Source organism: Macrobrachium nipponense, chromosome 8, assembly GCF_015104395.2.
Source record: "Macrobrachium nipponense isolate FS-2020 chromosome 8, ASM1510439v2, whole genome shotgun sequence".
NCBI classification, from domain to species: domain Eukaryota; kingdom Metazoa; phylum Arthropoda; class Malacostraca; order Decapoda; family Palaemonidae; genus Macrobrachium; species Macrobrachium nipponense.
In genome coordinates, this window is record NC_087203.1 from 6,972,599 (window position 1) to 6,993,527 (window position 20,929).

At 36.3% G+C, this 20,929-nt stretch overlaps 1 protein-coding gene across 1 annotated transcript in view; it reads right to left on the reverse strand.

Annotated features, from left to right (window-relative positions):
* Positions 1-1,336: 1,336 nt before the first annotated feature.
* LOC135223352 (repressor of RNA polymerase III transcription MAF1 homolog) overlaps positions 1,337-20,929 on the reverse strand; it is a 61,889-nt gene continuing 42,296 nt past the window's right edge. Inside the window, 2 exon segments of the mRNA XM_064261816.1 lie at positions 1,337-4,624; positions 17,252-17,387. Of these exon segments, the coding sequence (XP_064117886.1) occupies positions 4,446-4,624; positions 17,252-17,387 (315 nt within the window). The 3' untranslated portion in view covers positions 1,337-4,445.

Below are 20,929 nucleotides of genomic sequence, written 5' to 3' on the forward strand. Positions count from 1 at the left end.
AATCCTCTTTTTCTACCGACAATGACTAAATTTATTGAACAGCAGCACCAAGATGCAGTAAATGTGCCTCGCGGTTTGACTTTCCCAGTTCCAGAGATCCCTTACACTCAAAATTTCAAGTGAAGAAGCAACGCATACCCTAAAACCATTCCCCTTCTATTTGAATAATTTACTTATATTTTCATCTATTTATTTGTTAATTTGGTCATTTATTTTTCCTTTCATAACTTTTTTTTTTTCAATTTCCCATTACCTTCTGTTAATTATTTCAAAATAACACCATATTCTTTGGAAGTTTGGATTTCAAATCAATGCCCGCCATGGGCTTGTTCCATATGAATAAGATTCATCTTCAGAATAATATCAGGGTATATAAGCGGAAGAACTTGCACTTTGTTTCACTTTTCTCATTGCCATTACTCCAATGTATGTATATACTATATATTAATATATTCATTTGTTAAGAATTAGACATTCATTACTGAGTAAGAAATACAGTGCTTTTAGTTGAAAAGGCCCTCCTAAAAAGAAATATTTGCACTGAAATACAATTACAGAATTTGCCCCGACACTAATCTTTGAAAAGTAGATCAATAAGGTTTAAGATAACTATCATTAATCTACATAAACAAGCATGAAATTCATTATTAAACACTTGGCAGCATTGTGGTCTCACTTTGAAAAGAAGTGCATTCTCTTAACAAGACAGACAACATATACTTAATGTTGAAGCCAGTAGGAGAAAGGTACAAAGGTGGTATGATGCCAGCATAGTGTTTAATAGGAAAGGTCCATTATGTTTGTTAAGTTGGGTGCCAGTAGTAATATTTAAACTCCATTTTTAACAACCCATCGTTGATGTGGCAACCTCAAAGTGAAACATTAATGGTTAAACCAGGTCCAGTGGACCATACAAGTTAAATCTAAACATTTCCAATATGAAGGCAAGCCCACATGTATTAAAATGGTCCTCTAAAACAAGTAGATACATATATGTAACTTGTTTTCTAAAAACTTGAAGCTAGTCCAAATTTTGGTCACAATTAATCTCAAGTTTGCATTTCAGGAGTTGTGTCAAAACTGCAAAACTTCTTTTGCAATTTGAATGCAAGTTACCCCTTTCATCTTTAAATGAGTAAACTCTTGAAAGACAAAAATTTTAACACTGTACTTTCTGACATCTTATTCTACATGATGAAAATCGGAAAAGGTGTCATAAGTCATGAAAAGTATAAGACAGCAAGATGACTAGCAATGCAAGTGGTATAAAAAAATGCTGCAGGCATACTTAACTAAGAAAAAAACAAGGAATAATATATTTAAAGAATAAATTCAATTCCATTGATTTTTCAGGTTTATTGGACAAATCAAGATCTTACAGTATTGCATAAAAATATATGTTTTCACCAATCCTGTTTGTGCTAAGGACAGGTATTTTTTTTCTAAAATGAAAACAAAAAAATAATATATAACTTTCCTAATTATGGGCAGGAATCTCCTAAAATTACATTAACTAAATGCTACAGGGTGTAAGTCAGGATGGATTTACATTGAATGGGTCATCCTGCTGGCTAGCCTAATATTCTTGTACATGTGTTCTCATTAGATTGCAATGAAAGATAACAATGATTTTCCTGAAGTACAACACTACCATCTTCTTTCTTAGAACCAGAAGACATTGCTATAAAAATGGAACCGAAATGTCTGTGCTTTTAAGATGAAAATTAGTCAGCATATATAAACAGTTCCGTGATTACTTATGGCTGATTTTTCTTAAATTTCAAGCTTCCATATACTGTATATGAGATCAGATCCTTGAACACTATATAGAAATTACAGTACTGCCATGCAGTAAAATATATAATCCTAAAAATTAGTAGATGAAGCTTTTCTAGTGTTAGTTGCTAATATTTAGTACATTAAAAAATAATCTGCAGTATAACTGCTGTACTTCCAAGAAAAAACTTCCAATTGACAGCCTTTTGAATGTTTTTTTTTTTTTATACTGGAACAAAAAATCACTTTCTTAGCCCATCATTCCAGCTGTCACCCTTTGAAAATCGTCTAGGATTAAAGCTGTTGGCTTTGGTTAGAACTTTTTCAGCAAACACACCACAATAATAAGTGCAAAACAAAACAATGTAAAACTTAAGTACATTGGGCAAGCAAAAAAACCTTCTTGGCACAACAAAATTTCCATTTTCCTTTCTAGGGCCCCATGCATAACAAGGAGCAAATGGTTTGCTTTGCGTTTCTATCACTTTGAGTGCAAGCATATAAACTCTTTGATACACAGATGTGTACAAATATCCAATGCACTTGCAAAATACAGTATTGCATTAGATCACAAAAAGTGCTATGTTTTCAACTGCTGAGTTGAAGGAATGGCATATTTTATCCAAACAAATAGTTACTCCAAGAGCAAGTAAAGTACTAGTGCAATAATAGAGTAATGAGAAGAAAGTGACAGACATGTCAGTGTGTAGGCTATTTTGATAGTGTGTGGTTTGGATAAGGTACTAATTGGTAGTTCACATAAGCAGAAGTCACTGTACCAGCTACATCAAAAACAACACAAGAGAGAGCCAAGACAAATATCACTTTTACCAAAAGCATCGCAATAGCCTCTGTAGTTTACACTGCATATGCTGATATCCCCTTACAATTTTCACAGTATCTTGAAAGTCTAAAAATATGTTAGTTAAATGTTATCACATGCATTTCCCTTAAAACCCAAATATATAATGCACATTCCATATAAAATATTACTTAAAGTATAATTTATAATTCTCCAATCCTTCAGGATACGTATAGGCTTTAGAGTACTGTGTACATGGTTATCATTTAATTTTTTCCATAATCATTTTGTTTTTTCTTTTGTTTCTTCCTGCTGTCTTCTTCTAAATAATGGGGTACTATTTTCCCTCACTGTAACTTAATTTTTTCTTTGCAGCTACATTATATTTTCTTAGCTACATAATACAGTACTTATCTTAAGGTTAGGAGCATACACAAACTAATCTGCTGAATATCTTGCACTCACTTTCTGCCCTTTAAAATACAGGTACAGTATAAAAAGTTATTTGCTATCAAACTTAACATTACTGTTTATATAAATAAAATGGACCTCTTGGAGCAGTAATAAACCAGAGTAAAATATATTAAACAATAAACACTAGGTATATTATGAAAGGATGAAGGAGCAATGTTATATAGAACTAACTTTTTTTTTGTACTTTATTTTTTTGTGACTAGCTCACTTGCATCTCTTGCATGTAGAGGAAAAAACAAAAAAACAAAAAAAGACATTCAGCTGGAAAAACACCAACTACGTACTGACATACCAAGGTGTATTATCCAGCCAAAATCCATGCTAAATTAATCAAATAACCAACTATAGCTACCAATACATACAATGCAGTCTCTGATATGCTGTACAAATAATAACAAGAACTAGTGTTTCATTACACATCAGTGTAGATAAAATGTTCAAAATTTGACATATAACATAAAATTAACAGCAATCAAAACTAAAATAATACAATTAACATCCATACTTTTTAGGCAAAAGATGAGAAAAAAGTTCTGCAAATATTTTAATAGTAAACAACGCTCAGTATTATAATCAATCAACCTCAACGTGCAAATGCTGTAGGTCACAGTAGCAGGTTTTCACACATATTTCACGAGGGAACAATCAGTTACTCTTGATTACTCGTACACCACATTTGCTTTACAGTCCGTCATGAGACTCTAAAAACTAGTTTGCAGTGTAGGATACTAAGCATGCTTCCTAAAAAAGCCTCTCAAGCTAGTTTCTTTGCAGTGATGGAAATAAATATTTTGACTACAATCCCAGATATAGTCTTCACTGAGCTCAAATATAATTAATATGTACTTTCATTTTATTATCTTGAAAAGTTCGATTTCCTCTTTTAAACATTTCTTCAAGACACTTGAAAATATGTACACATTAAAGTATTCTAGTTCCTTTATCAATGTTGCTTAAACCAACCCTCATTAACAGTTTGTCTTTTCAATTACATTCATACAAAAGGAAATTAACAAAAATACCTGCATTTCTTAAAAACCTAAAATTCCTTTGCCAAATGCTTATATCATTACTCAATGTAAAATTATCTCGACTCTGAACTAAATCATGCCACTTTTTCCAATACCTAATATTGACATTTATTTTAGAGTTTAAATAATTTTTCTAAAATCATTCACGCAAAATCTTTGCCTATTTGCAAATGATATAGTACTGAAATGCTGACAGGGATGAACCTTTTAATACTTCATAGTGAGGTAAAACCTGAGAAGTGAACTTCCTTTCTCTTCATCGGTTGATTAAATTAGTTCAAAAAGCCTCATTAGAGTGTAGCATAGTGATAAAGTAAACTATGAAGAGATGACCTGAAGTTACCATGAGAAATTATTTCCATTTAATATTCTTCCATGTCCATACAAGAGTTTCCAATAAGTCCTGAGTCATACGGTGAGCCACAGTATTGTGAAACTGAACGGCAAGTAAAGAATACAATTCGCTTAAGGCGAGGGTTGTAAAAGAAGTAGTTGAAAGACCACAAGCATCCATCTTCTGAGTATGGGTCTGAAGTTTGATCTGTAATTACAAAATGTACAATTAGCTATGAGACAATAGTGAACATGTATACAGAAAATATGAAAATTATGTATCAATAGTGTGTGACTGGATCATTTTAAGTATACTGTGAGCACAGCCCCTCTGTATTGAACATTAAATCCATTTGTATGTGAAGTAATCAGTTATCTGAAGTGTGCCTTAAAATCTCAAGAGTTCACAGGAACAGACCCTTGGGCATTCAATAAATCTGTGCCAAAACACCTCTTCTTATACTTTTTGCCATTGCTTTGAGAGCATCTTTAGCGGTAGTAGTTAATAATAACTAATTAAAAACCGAGATGGCCGAGTTGTCTTTCCCCCTTTTCAATCCTGTGCACTTTCTGCCTTAAATTTACATTAGGTGCAAGTCTTTTATCTATCCCATTTTTTTGTATTTTTATGGGCTTCCCTACAGGTACTTGTCCTGCTACTTCTATATCTACTGGTTTATGACTACTTACACTATTTCCATTAGTTGTTATACTCCTATACACTACACCTCGCTCATAATTCAGTACAATCTTCAGACTGCCCTCAAGCAATAAATCTCAACATCATTTAGTCACACCTTCTCAATGTCCTAATTTTATTTTTCAGGGCTCATATTACCACCTTACAGAGTAACACAGAACTGAGGTATACATTTAAAAGTCTATGACCTCTTTCCTAATGGCAAGTTTTTATTGAACCTGTAGTATAGTTAGCTGCTTCATAAAAAGCTTATTTGAACAAAATAAATAAAAGTGGTGGTATTTTGAATTCTTAATTACATTAGAAAAACTCAGCAGCATAAAACAATCACATTATCACACTTCTCTAATCATCAGCTGTGTTATTTTGATAGTTAATTGCTATGCTGCCTTACTAGACATGAATCATTTTGAGGGTGATTCTCTCTAAATTTAATAAGTGTACCGTACTGTTTAGTTTAGGCTAGAAATACTATATAGTATAGTCGCCATTAGCTATGGGACATCTTGAAGCTCTAATATAGGGTCTTTATTACTTATTCAAACACCAGACCACAGAGTTATAAAGCAGTTTAACAAGACCTCTCAACTTATTTAACTCAAAAAGGGCTGGCCTGAAGGATTTGTATTTATTGATAATTTTAGATGAAGCATTTGATAAGTTGAAGGGGAAGAGTTTACCTGGCTGAGATTGGGGATGGGAATGTATCGTGAGCTATGTGGAAAGGGGTAGGCAGTCCTTTGACCTTTCTAAGTTTTATACATTTATGCTTTTATTCCATTATGTTATAGGATATTACACTACTGTACTATAACTTGTAATGAAATAATCAAGCATGAAGCAATAAAAGGGAGAATAACTCTTACCAGAACGGTTAAAACCTATAATACACACGCCCAAACACACTCCTCTCATTTTTTATTTCTGTTTTTAACTATGCTCATTTTGACTTTTACTGTATTGTCTCCTTTCTTGTTTTTTTTATGGTTTTACTTCATAAAAGATGAAAAACCATTAAAATGTACAACCCAAAAGAGGGACTCACAAGAGAATATTTTACATACGCATGCGCGCGCACACTCCTTTGATTGAGAAATGGGAGACGAGTTATAAAGAGCTCAATGTGCTGCCCACATCAACAAGATTCATGAGGAATTTTGCATTGTTTAAAACAATTTCTAATTAGTATTTTACTGTGAATGTGAACATTATAGTACTTGAGATGAAATATATCAACAGCAATAAAATATTCTCTTGTATACTTTTATAAATGTCATAATCATATTGGAATAGGATATTAAAAGAGCTAAACAGTAATGTCAACACTGATGAAACACAAGTAAGTGGTAAATACACACACATACAAGTAAAGTTTCCATGATACTATGAGGTGAAATGAAAAATCATTACAATGTTCCCCCACTTTCAAGCAGTAATAGGTTCCAGAACCTGCCGCAGAAATGTAAAAATCCCCTCTAAAAGTGCTTATATTACTTGTTTGTTTGTATGGTGTTTTACGTTGCTTGGAACCAGTGGTTATTCACCAACAGGACCAACAGCTTTGAGTGACTTCCGAACCACGTTAAGAGTGAACTTCTATCACCTGAAATACACATCTCTCACACCCATATGGAATGCCCAAGAATCGAACTCACGGCCACCAAGGTGGTAGGCCAAGCACATACTGATCACACCACTGAGGCGCTTAAAAGTACTAATAGTAACTGGCTTGTACTGCCAAGTACCCAGTACCACATAAACTAAAATGCTTGTAACTGTCTATTTTAACATTTCACTGCTTAATTTGATAGTTCAAACAAAAACATACCTTAAAAAATCATGTCAAAACAATTTAATATCTCAAACAAAACTAATCTCAAAACAATCATCCCAAAACATCATAAGACATCTTGGATTAGCACTCTTTTACAACTGTTACTCTCCAGTATATACGCCCACTAAAATGCTTACAACAATGATTTACTCATTTTAAAATATTAATATCAATGTAAACAGCAAAATATCTATAAAATGTTTAATACAAATTAAATTAATCTTTAATACAAATTAAATAAATCTGTCTTACAGAATGTTTGACAACTAATCAAGTTACCCTTTTACTGTATACACATATGTCGTTTTCTCTCATTCCAGGTAAGCCCTGAACTGAGCATAATCAGTGTTCTCTCTCTCTCTCTCTCTCTCTCTCTCTCTCTCTCTCTCTCTCTCCTCCCTTCTCTCTCTTTCTCTCTCTCCTCTCTCTCTCTCTCTCTCTCTCTCTCTCAGGGTAATGTAAGATGTATTTCAAAATAATGTTAATATAAAATGTTTTGGATGACAGAGCATATTGTACCTATAAAAGTAGTTATGCATCTATTAAGCTCATTCTAAGTTGGGCCCTGGACTGAGCAAAATATATGTGACACACACACACACACTCTCTCTCTCTCTCTCTCTCTCTCTCTCTCTCTCTCTCTCTCTCTCTCTCTCTCAGGTCAATGTAAAATGTGCTTGAAATGCTATTACTGTAAAAAAATTTTAAAGCATGTTGTACAATATTTAAAATATTTGCTAATTATTTTCATTTTATTTTATTTTTCAGTCTGCTTTTACTGGAAAATAAAATTAAAATAATTATTGAATATATTAAATACTGTACAATATGATCTATCATCAAAAATCTTTACAACAATATCATTTCAAATACATCTTATATTACCCTTAGAGTATGAGCTTAATAGACACATAACTACGTATATTAAAGTATGCTGTAAATAACTGTTATCATACAAATCAGTATTTAGTAAAAAACACAATATGAAAAATACAGTAATTAGTGAATAAAGTGTTGTTCTACGAAAAAAAAGCAAATTAGTGATAGTTTTAGAGATATGGTCAATAGAAAAGTCCACAAAATCGTGAAAGTTCCCTGGAAAAGTGAATAATGTGTTCCACAAAAATCTGTGACAAGTGGACTGCAAACTTAAAACCAAGAGGCACTGTAATTACATTTAAACAGAAAACTATTTCCAGTAATTTCTTTTTAAGATTGTTCTTAAAACATATTGCTTTGAACATGTCAACATTGAGAAATGCCATATGTATTAAAGATGTAAACACAGGCTGTTTTACTCACACACAGCTTCTGTGATAAGGTAAAATGAAAAATCCGTGATCATAATAAAATATTACATTAGAGATTACTTTTTCAATAATGTTATCAAAGATAACATACTGTAAGAGCCAAGTCTACAGCACAATATAAATAATGTAATATACTTAAATTATTCAGAGTAAGGAAAAACTATGAATAAGAGCTTTTGGCATAGGAAAAAACTATTTTTGGTAGCAGCTGTGAGTTACGTGTATAGGTTTCAATATGGGTTTGGAAGGAGATTGCTGTACATCTTCCAGCAAAACTATGGCAGTATGCTTCCATTTTCCTCCTAGCAGAATCCACATTTGGTCCAATACTCCAAAGAAAGAAAAACTACCTCACTATATGGAAGGTCCATGAGTGTACCTCACTATATGGCAGGTCCATGAGTGAGGTACATACTTGATAATAATTGCAATGTCATATTAATGTTGTTTTTAAACATACAGGGTAATTAACTTTTATTTTAGAATTTAACTTTTTTACCAGATTTTCCCTTAACTTTTATTTTAGAATTTAACATTTTTACTATATATATGTATTTTTTATCTTAATTTATAGTTTTGCATGAACTTTAGCTTAACTTACAATATTAGATTCTAGAAGCAGAAAAGCTGAATGGTCTACTTGCCCCAGTGCTTGGCATGTATGCCTAAAATCTATAAATCAATCAGTCAGTCAATCCAGCTCTACTTGTTTGACCTTGACCACTCCTGCACCTGTTGACCTGATACTGTTTACTTAAGCCAGCTCACATCTTTTTTTGCTGAGGCTGTCCCAGTGTCAGATAACAATCTACCACAAGTGCAATTCAGTAGATTTCTCTTCCATGTCAAGGGAGATTCTGGACATCTTTCTTAGGTTTTTGCCTTGGTTGTACTTTTTACCATGCTGCTATGGCTGCTGTTCCCACTACATGTTTTGTGAATTTTGTGCTCGTTGTTCCTATCGCTGTACTTCCTGTTATGCCTACTATATTGACAGTTGCTGCTGCTCCTTTCCCAGCACTATCCTCCTGTGGCTATTGTCTTGCCTGCTGTGACTGCTCTTTTTGTCACACCTGATGTCCCAATTTCTTGCTAAGCCTTAAGTGGCTGCAGTTCCTATTACAACCACTGTGTCAGTGACTGCTACTGCTGCTGCAACTACTGCCTGCTCTGTGCCTGCTGTATTGGCTGCACTGCAGCTCCTACTGTGCAAATGACTGTAGCTCCTCTGCCAGTATTATCTTGCTATGGTTACCAGCCTCTATATGCTGCAGCTTTTGCCACACCTCTTGTACCAACTGCTCCTGCTGTAGCTATTGCCCCCATTATGTTTACTGCACTGGTTGCTCCTGGTATCCCTACTGCACTGGAAGTTACTACTACTGCTGTAACAGCTGATTCTACCACACCTACTATGCTAATTATTCTAGCTATGCCTTCTGTGGCTGCATTTCCTGTTATGCCCAATGTGTCAGTGATTGGTAATGTTTCTGTTACTACTGTTCTACTACACTTGCTGTGCCAATTGCTCCTGTCTTGTGTGGCTACAGTTTCTGTTATACCCACTGTGTGAGTGGTCACTGCTTCTGTTGTGGCTACTGCCCTTGGAGCCTGCTGTATTAGTTGCTCCTGGTATGTATGATATGTCAATTGTGGTATATTATCACTGTTTTGCTCCTGCCTTCTGTTTTGTAACCCAAGTTTGATAGGAGTGTTGTCCCATCAAGAAGAAGCATTATCTCACTCTGTTTACATCCGAGACTCTGAGAGACAATGGTGGTCCATACAGCATACCTACATATCTGTTAGGTAATTATCAGTAATATTATAGAGCAAGGATTACTAACATTGTAAGGGATATTATCATTTACTATTATCATTGTAAATATACTGTACTAGATTATTAAGGAAGGAATTTGTGTTTGTTTCAGACTGTAGTATGGTCTAAGTTGAGTAAAGCTTGGGAAGCTGCAGCCAAGTGTTTTATTGCCATCACAATTTACTTAACTTAACCACAACCATGAAGAGGGTGCTGAAACCTGCTTGTCTGGATGTAGAACCAAGTTCCCCAACAGCAGCGAAGGAGTGGCAACATTGTGAACCTCATCGAGGAGTGTGGCGAGAATGCACTTAACAAATTCAGGACACTTGTAAATTGCGTGTCTCATACAGTGTTTGAGTACATTGAAAAGTGTACAGCTATAACTATACTAGAAAGACTGTATGTGAATACACCAAATGAGATTTTTGCTAGGCATTTACTTGCAACAAGGCGACAGAAGCCAGGTGAATCATTTGATGAATTCTTGAGAGAATTAAGGAAGTTAAGTAAAGACTGTAAACTAAAAGCTGTCAGTGCTGATCAATATCGTGAGAAATTAATTCGGGATTCCTTCATCAATGGTCTTTCATCAGCTCACATACGCCAACATTTCCTAGAGAACAACATTCTTGACTTACAAGGTGCCTACAATCAAGCTTAATCCTTGGACCTTGCACAAAGGAATACTGAGGCCTATGCTTCTCTGACTGCACACACTGCTGTTACTGTTACCCCTCAGAATCCACAGACATCACAAGTTCTTCACTCAACTGCAGTGGTAAACCTCAAGTCTTCTGAAGAGGATGCCATGCAAAGCTCACCTGAAAAGTCAGCAGTTGCCGCTACCTACAATGTACGACAGAAATGCTACTTTTGCGGAGGACCATATCATGCTAGAAGTATGTGCCCAGCACATGAAGCTGTCATAAATATTCTAGGAAGGGACATTTTGCTCATGTTTGCTAGTCTCAATTGACAAAAGCATCCATAGCAACAGTGTTTAGTTCTCATATTATGACTAGAGTGACAAGTGTTCTTCATGGACTTTCACAGGCTGCTACTGTAGTAACAGTTAAAGGCAGGAAGTTGAGTTAACAGTAATCCGACTTATGCCAATATAAGGTACCCTGATGGAAGAGAATCTACCGTGTTTGTTCGTGATCTAGCTCCTTGTCCTGAAGGAAGGTCATCTCTCCCATCATCCGTCAACCGAAGGAATGAGTAGTGTTTGTAGTGTTCATCTTGACACTGCTAAAGAACCTACAATCAGGGCTCCACCAGAACCAGTGTCACAGGAGGAGACTGTAGCTGATTCAACTCACCAAGAACAAATAAACAATGATCTTGGGCCTGAACTAAGAAGATCTACTCGTGCTTCTAGACCACCTATGTGCTATGGCTGGGACTAGACTTCATTAGTTCCTATTCTGTGTTTTATTCTAGGAGGGGAGAATGTGTAATATTATTACTTATGAATGTACTATGTTTTGCTCCTGCCTTCTCCTTCTGTTTTGTAACCCAAGTTTGATACAAGTGTTATCCCATCAAGAAGAAGCATTATCTCACTCTGTTTACATCCGAGACTCTGAGAGACAATGGTGGTCCATACAGCATACCTATATAGTATCTGTTAGGTAATTATTAGTATTATTATAGGGTAAGGATTACTGTATTATTATAGGGTAAGGATTACTAACATTGTAAGGGATACTATCATTTACTATTATCATTGTAAATATACTGTACTAGATTATGTTTGTTTCAGACTGTAGTAATGGTTTAAGTTGAGTAAAGCTTGGGAAGCTGTAGCCAAGTGTTTTATTGCCATCACATCAATTGTTCCTGCTTCTGCAGCTGTACTAGTTCCTGTTATGCCCACTGTCAGTGGTTGCAGCTCTTGCTGTGCCAATGGCTGCATATCCTATTATAACCAGTGTAAGGAGTTTCTGCTCCTCTTTGCCAGCATTATCCTGCTTTGGCTACTGCCCTTCTAGCCTGCTGTATTGGTTCCTTTTGGTATGTCTGATGTGCAGGCAGTTGCTACTGATTATATATCACTTTAATCAGTATTATTTTTATTTTCTGTATTGATGAAATGTGGGCACTGTTCAATGTATGGGAAACATGTTTCATTTTAGAAAATGTCTTAAAGTATTTAAGTTGTGTTGTGACGTCATAGGACGTGCTTTCACAGAAGACCAGACGGCGGTGGTGTGGGGTGGAAATGTAAACAAAACGTAGCATGCAGAACAGGAGACACAGGAAAGTTTAGGCCAGGAAAACATTCAATCTGGTAGCAGAATGTGGTCGATTAAAGATGGTCGGATCATATATAGAACAAAGGGAGATAAGATGGAGAAGGGATTGTCTAAAATTTAGCAGGATGCAGGGCGAGTATAAAGTATGGAGATTGCAAGTTAAAGATTTGTTTGTGGTGTGTGGAGAAGAAGCGAAATATCCAGGGACAGAGAGAATGAGCTTAAAAGGGAAAGCCCTAGAAATATCATACAGAATAGAGATGAACATACAGGTAAAGAAGGTTCAAAGATAATCCTATCCAAACTAGATGAAGTTTATCTAAAAGATACGCTAATGGAGAATTACAGTAAAATGAGAAAATATTTTAAAATAGGCATAGAATCTAGTGAAAAGAGGAGAGATCTTTAATTAGTCATGAAAAGGCAGAATCAGAGTGTAACAGAGAGATGGGGAAAAGCATGCTTGTAGAAGAAGTGAAGGGTTTTCATGTATGTATTGGAACAAGGAAATCTCACAGAAAATAAAAACACAAATGGTATCAACAGCTTGTGGTCAAGGAAAGCTGGAATATAAAACAGTGTCCCAGATAATAATGAAAGAATATTTGAGGGATTAAGGAATAAAGAGGAAGGGGGAATGGTGGGGGGTCAGAAGACAACATGAATTCTGGGAGAAAGAGGGAAAACCAGAGTTATCAGGGAAAATGGAACTGAGGTAGGGGTAGAAGACATCCTATAAATAAAGAAGGGAAAGCAACATTATGTGTAATATGCAAATCAAAATGGCATTGGGCTAGAATTTTCAAAATAGGAGGAAAACAGAAGCAAAACAAGAAGAAAATAAGCAGAAAACAGAAACTAGGCAAGAAGAAGAAAAGGTTTATATAGAAGTTAGTAAAACAGAGAAAGAGTTTTGGGAAGAGGTTGATGCAATATTAGACACAGACTGTACATCGACAGTTTGTGGGGAATTGTGACTAGCATGCATTGCCATGGGTTTAAGTCAGAAATAGTTGAAGAGAATGAAGGATACTAGGACAGTCTAATACAGTATTTAATTATGGTGAGTCATCATATAAGTCAAAAGTAGCTATAGAAATACCAGTAATATTGAAAAATAAAAAGTTTTATTTGAAGACAGAAATTTTGCATGGTGATGTACCATCGCTAATAGGTAAGAAACCCATAAGTAAAATGGGTATGACCACAAATTTGAAAGAAAACTGTGTTATAATAGAAGTAGTATAGGGAAAATGAAGGTAAAGTTGAGGGAAGACAAACAGGGTCACTTAAGATTACCAATATTAAGGAAGAAGGTAGAAGAAGAATTATTACTGAAGGGTTAGAATGGAAAGAGTCTGAGGGAAATTACAGGTTCAATGACGAAGCTACATTTACAGTTTGGTCACAGAAGAGGAGATAAAATATGGAAGCTACCAGAAGAAGCACAGTGGAGTGATGGTTTGAGAGAGAAAGAAAAGGTGGAAATAAAATAGTTATTAACAGACTTGACTGCAAGTTGTGAGGTAAGTAAAAGGTACAAAAGAAACCCAGCTAAACCAGTATGTAGTAGGATTTTCTTGGAGTAAAACATTTACCTAACAAAGTTGTAGCAATGGATGTGGGAGAGACAGAGGAGAGAAAATTCTTGGTAATGGTAGATATGGCAACAAGGTATTGTCTTGCTTTTTGGATAAAAGATAAGAAACCAGAAACTATTATAAAGGCACTTTCTGATGGTTGGTTTGCTATATTTGGAGCACCTTCCAAAATATTGTCAGACAATGCGGGAGAATTTCAAACGAAAAAGTAAGGGGGATGGCAGGAAGATGGAATATTAAAGTACAGTATTTACCTCAGCATCAGAATCTCCATCCATGGAGCAATGGATTATGTGAAAAGACAGTAGGTATAATAAAAAAAGTTAAAGAAAGATGATAGAGGGAGAGGAAGTGGATTGGTCCATAACATTAAGATGGGTAGTGAGTGCTAAGAACTGCTTAATAAATAATGGAGGTTTCTCTCCTAACCAATTAGTATTTGGGAAAAACCCTTCTTTGCCTAATTTAATGGGAGAAGTGAGTTCAAGTCCTGTGAGCAGAGAGAAAGGTATGGAAGAGAGTATAGTAAGGGATACACTGAATGCAATGCATAAGGTCTGAGAAATGTTTATCAAAAATGAGTCTTGTAATAAAATAAGAATTGCTTTAAATAAAAACATCAGAGAACATAAATTTTAAGAAGCAGTAGTGGGAGATGAGGTATTCTTTATGAGAAAATGAATGGAGAGGACCTGCTCAGGTAGCGGGAGCATCAGGGAAAATGGTAGCGGTTAAACATGGGGATTCTCTAAGAGAAGAAGCTAGAATACATGTTACCAGGATTCAAAGATTATCACCAGAAACAGAAAAGATATCTAAAATAAATAAATCACATATTGTGAAAGATAGATCCTATGCCCCAAATGAAGTGAATGTAGATGGGCAGGAAGGAAAGGAGATAATAATGGGCTGGAGAAGGAATGCAGACACAGGAGACTATAGAAAGATGTGGTAGAGGAAACAATGGGAGATGATGGGGAAAGTGAGTTAATAGAAGAGATACCCAAATTCAAAATGGGAAATAGAGCTAGAGCTACAATGATACAGGACAAGTTGAAGAAAAGTATCAAGCAAATCTTAGTCATAGGCAAGGGATGGGTTCACTTAAAGGATTATAGTCATGTAGATGAAGAAGGTGTTGGTAGGATTTGAAAAAAGAAGCGTAATTGAAGCTGAAGAAAAAGAACTAAAAAGTTGGAGAGAAAACAAGGTATATGAGAAGGTAAATGACGTCGGACAAAAAGCTATGTCTACAAGATGGATAGTAACTGAAAAGTTAAAACGGGGGAAAGGATATGCAAAGGAAGCTTGGTAGCTATAGGTTCTGAAGAAGAGATGGCTGAATGGGAAAAAGACTCTCATACATGCAGTGCTGAAATCTTAATAATAAAATTGAAAGATTGCAATTGTTATACATTAGATGTAAAAACTGCATATTTACAAGGTGATGAAATACAAAGAGAAGTAGTACTATGGAGGAGTGATGTAGTGGTTTCAGTTGACAACATTCTCAAGGTTGCTTGTATTGCTTGTGTGTGTGAGAGAGAGAGAGAGAGAGAGAGAGAGAGAGAGAGAGCGAGAGATAGAAAGAGAGAGAGAGAGAGAGAGAGAGAGAGAGAGGGGGGGGGGGGGAGGAAGATAGAGAGATAGAGAGGAAGGGTGGGGGGGGGCTGGTTGTTTTAGTTGTTGTCTTGTTAGGTTGTTTGTTTGTGTTTGCTGGAGGCAATAGGAAGGGTTTGGATGTTTTGTCTCTTTGCTATATCATTTTTTATGTTTATTTGTTGTTGTTAAGATAGTATGGAGAAGGTTTGTGTCTGTGGTTTCCGTTTTGAGAGAGAGAGAGAGAGAGAGAGGGAGAGAGAGAGAGAGAGAGCGAGAGAGAGAGAGAGAGAGAGAGAATGGTGTATGGGTAGTTAATGAGTGAATTGCTTGCTGGCGGGCGGTTGGGTTCGTCTGCGGACAGTTCCTGCATCACTGCCACCTACTACAGTTTTTGCTGAGCCTTCAACTTTTGTTACATAATTGTTGCAAAACAGAACTAACTAGTACCATTCTATGAAGGTTGTTTTTTCCTGTGGATCCTACTCCAGCAAGAAATTCAAGCTCTTCACAGACACATAATCAATGGTTGTGACTGCTGCAGATACACACAAAAAGTCCTTCGTCTTTCTGCTGTAACCAGGTGTTTCCATCCTACATTTTTGCTTTTGCTGATGTAGTTTAACAGAAAATATAGACTTTGGATATGGGATTATAAAGATCACAAAAACAATGTGATTAATCAAATTGCTAAAAGAAAGCCTTGTTCAGCCAGCAGTTCAATAAACTTTCCTGACTGCTAAGAAAGAGCAAGTATCAAGGATCACGTTACAATGCTTCTCACCAACTCTGTCTCCCTTGCCTGCTCAAAAGGTATAAGGATATTTCATCTCAGTGCATGCAACTTTATGATCTAGCTTTTTCCTCCAGATGAAGCAGTTAAGTGTTCAGGCTTTGTGTTCAACTACAGAATAGCCAAAAACATCAATATGAAGACCTTTGGACAAGCACTGTCTTGTGGTGGACGTGCAAGTTTTGGAGGAGTTAAAACATTTCTATTATGTTAGGGACACACAGGACTGCCAAACAGGTACTGAGAGGGGGTCAAAATTGAGTAACAACAGCCTGAATGAAATGGAGAGATTTCTAAAATACTGTAAATAAAAGAGAAGAGCAAAAACTGATGCATTAAGAAGTGGGCACTGTTGAAATGTTTCTAAGTAACGTGACTTGAAAATGCTAAGATTCATCGTTGAAGTGCTCTATGAAGCTCATATTAAAACTGAAAAAGTTACAAGAGATGTGGTGACCTGCGAGTGGAAAACAAAACGATACAGTGAGAAGGGATGAGCAACAGGTAGTCGGAGAAGAACTACAGTAATAAGACAAAGCAAGACAAACATCAAATAGGAATGAAGGCTGTAAGTGCAAAACAAAGAAGACAGATGAAAGAACTCATTAATAAAAAAACAAAAAAAAGGGAAAATTTGGTGTAAAAATATTGTTGATGATGACGTAAACACAAACACTACCAACACCTTACAGTTTTTCATGATCCTCCGACTGCAACAGAGAGTCAATCCTTATCCAGTATTTGTGGTCCAAAATACTATAGTATAGCCAGTTATAAGGAAAAGACCATTTAGACTCTGAACTAGTAACATGTGACACTGGCAATTAAGCATAAACAAAATTCCTTGTTTTCAGAGAAAAGCTCACATAATGCCTCTCTATTGCATAAAAGGATTACCTCAATGGCATGTCACCTTACCAGGATTATAACTGTAGATTTCTGTATCACGCAGGCAGATGGCATCATCTAAAGCTGCCCAAAGGGATGAAGCAACAGGCGAAAACTCAGAGCGAGCAACAGCCATCATTTGTCTTTCTACAGCTCTCATCACCCACTGGAAGACAAAAACATCAATTTATTGGCAAAGATGTTCATTCGTGACATATGCTTAAAGAAAATGGTAAAATAACAAAATTTTAGATAATTTGTTTTAAAAAAAATCCTAAAAACCCAGTCTGCCATGTGGGATCAGAATGACTCCAAAAACATTTTTAATTTTTTCATTTCATAACTAAAACTAAACTTGTATCCTGGGCAACATACAATACTAAAAATCTAAAACTTGCATCTTTGTGATTATTTTTACTATTACTATCATTATTATTATTATTTTATTAGGAGGAGGAAGACTGTCCTTTTGATGGTATTCCTCAGTGTTAATATGTGGCAGTCTTATCAGCCCTATGGACGGTCATGTCCTTGCATTCTCTCAGCTCCTTAGCCACTTCCCTAAGACACTGGTCAACGAGGTCACTCTGATAGTTGCCATGTTCGGTGAGGTCCTTAACCAGGAAGGGCATCATTGGTTCGCAGGGTGCCTTGATCTTAATATTTCTGGATGGTAACCAGAAGGTACTCTATTTCAAGGCATTTTTCCAAGGGCATCAGCCGGATGTTGACTCAAAATTTTGTGTTGTTCATGTGTTGGGTGTATATTCCGCAAGATTGACATATTCCTCTCTCTTCTGCAGGAACCATAATTTTCCACCATTAAGGGCAATCAACATCTGCAGGGCTAACAAGACTGCCACATATATCATATCATTAACACAAAGGAATACCATCGAAAGCTGGACGAGATCCTGGCTGACAGCACCAAATTTTTACAAAATACCAAGAACCCAGTTAACAACATCAGGTGTGAAACCAACAGGATAATTGAAACAGTCAATGCTGCCTCTAACACCCTCCACTTACCAACAATAGTGCGTGACTATGACCTTGGCTAAATATATGGGAATGAGGACACAAGCAAGGAAACCCTCTGCACCCCATTATTGGCCAGATCCCAACCCCGACTTACCAGCTAGCCAAGAAACTCACCACCATCCTCACTCATGTCACTGGTGGTCACAGCTTTAAGTCCTCAGCACAGTTCCTGGAAGCCCTTAGAGCAATGGCCCCCGGAGGAATCACTGCATCAATGGATGTAGAGTCCCTCTTCATGAACGTTCCTGTCAACAAAACAATCCAAATAATTTTGGATTGTAAATAAAGGGACCCTACCACTCCATCACTGAACATCCCTGAGCACACCCTCTGTGCCCTTCTGGAGATATGTACCAAAAAGGACCCTTTCTTCACCCTTTCTTCACTCACAGAGGTCATATGTACACCCAAATTGACGGCATAGCAATGCGTTCTCCCCTTAGAGTCCTCTTTGCAAATGTTTACAAGGGCACCATCAAGAAGAGTGTCTTTAGCAGTATAAGAAAGAAGCGAATGTAAGTACCATACATCCATGACACCTTCATCAGCACTGAGACAAGTGAAGAAATAGAGAGCTTGCGACATGTTTTCCACACCCGCATCTGTCTCAAATTCACAATTGAATACAGCCATGATCATCGCCTCCCATTCCTTGACGTCCTTGGTGAGTAACGGGAGGAATTCCTCATTACGAAGGTGTACACAAAACCTACGAACCTGGCTATGTGTCTAAATGGAGAGAGTAAGTGACCCAAGAGATATAAGCAATCTATCATCAGCGCCTTCGTCAGAAGAGCTCTCTCACCTCACACTACTCCTCCTGGACTGACACCCATGGACAGCTGGAACATGTTGCCCAGATCCTCTTCGAAAACGGACATACAAATCAGGATGTAAACAAGTGCATTAGAGGTGCCATAAACAGATGGTATCATCAGGAACCTCACCCAAACACCTCTGATATAGGAGATGAACGTGCTCTCAGGGCCATCATTGAAGGTAACTTCAGCCCATTCAATCCTGAGAAGATGATTAAACTCATCACATTCTACAGAAATAAGAAAACCAGCAGTCCGGTGATGACAAATAACCCAGCACCTCCACCAAGCAGGATCCCTTGACGAAAACCAATGTAGCCTACTGATATATATGCCCCATCCGTGAGTGACTTGGCTCTTACATCAGGATGACTACCATGCACTCCTCCAAAAGGATCTCCTATCATGCCCAGGAGAATGCCGTATTTGATCACGCCAAGACTGCTCAAAAACTGAGAATAAAAAGGAATGACATTATCCCAAGCAGAGATAAGAGTTCAAGCTACTGAACATCGCCACCTACACCTGGAAGCCTTACAACACATCACGAGAAATGTCTAGTCATTATACCACACAGGAGACCTTCCTCCTTCCAAATGAGCACACCAATCATGAGCATCCACCTGCAGGTTGCAACCCTCATAACAATACGCACTCTGACATGCTTTCCAGCGCTTGCACGTAAAAACACACACAACCATCACTGCACAAGAGGAGGCTCCACCTAAAGAGAATTGCCGGAGGCGACCAATGAGAATTCAACTGCATATATCTCAGGGCTTGCTATAAATAAAGCCATCTCAATCATCCAAAACTTGACCAACAAGCTGGTCAAAACATGTTGACAGAAGGGGGTGAAAAAAAAAAAAAAAAAACAGAAATAGAAGTCTGAAAAATTAAAACAAAGAAATATACCACTGATAAAATACCATCAGCAAGGTGAAAATCTATGGATTTACAACCTTACTTCAGTAACCTACTGTAATAAACAAATAAAACATTTTCGCTGTAAGAATTACAATGTTTATATCCATCGAAAAATGAACGCTGACCAACTATTGACAATGTTGACGTGCAAGAAAAGCAAATTATAAGAAAAAATTGAGAAAACTCAATTTGCATAATGCAAGCATATTAATTGTTATTGTTATTATATTACAGTCAACCCCCAGATTTGTTTTCTCACAATTTGCAGACTCAGCGATTTGTGGAGTTTTCTGTGGAACCTATCTATAAATTATTCGTTGGAAATCCATTTGTGAATTTTTTCGTAAAGCAATATTCTGTATTTTCATTCTATTTTCGTGACTAAATACTGTACTGTACATACACATACATTTATGATAAATAATGATTTATGGTACTAATTTTCAGATATTAGTATTCAGTTTAATAAGATTAAATAGTAATATTAAATAATAAAAATAATAATTCTCTCTCTCTCTCTCTCTCTCTCTCTCTCTCTCTCTCTCTCTCTCTCTCTCTCTCTCTCTCTCTCTCTCTCATTAAAGAAAATGTAGTGAATTAGTAAGATTTTAGTTCAATAAACCTTTTCCATAATTGTTTTCTGTCTACATTTAGAGATGGATGAAGACAGAACTGTCATCATAAAAGAAAAAGGGTTACCACCTGGTGGAGTCTCTCTCTCTCTCTCTCTCTCTCTCTCTCTCTCTCTCTCTCTCTCTCTCTCTCTCTCTCTCTCTCACAGATAGACTTTTTATGCATATAACATGTTATTTGTTTTGTATACAGTAAATTTAAAGATAAATGTGATGTTACTTTGTTATTAATTTTTTCACATTTTCCATGCTATAATCACAATATTCATGCATTTCTAAAGTAAATTATG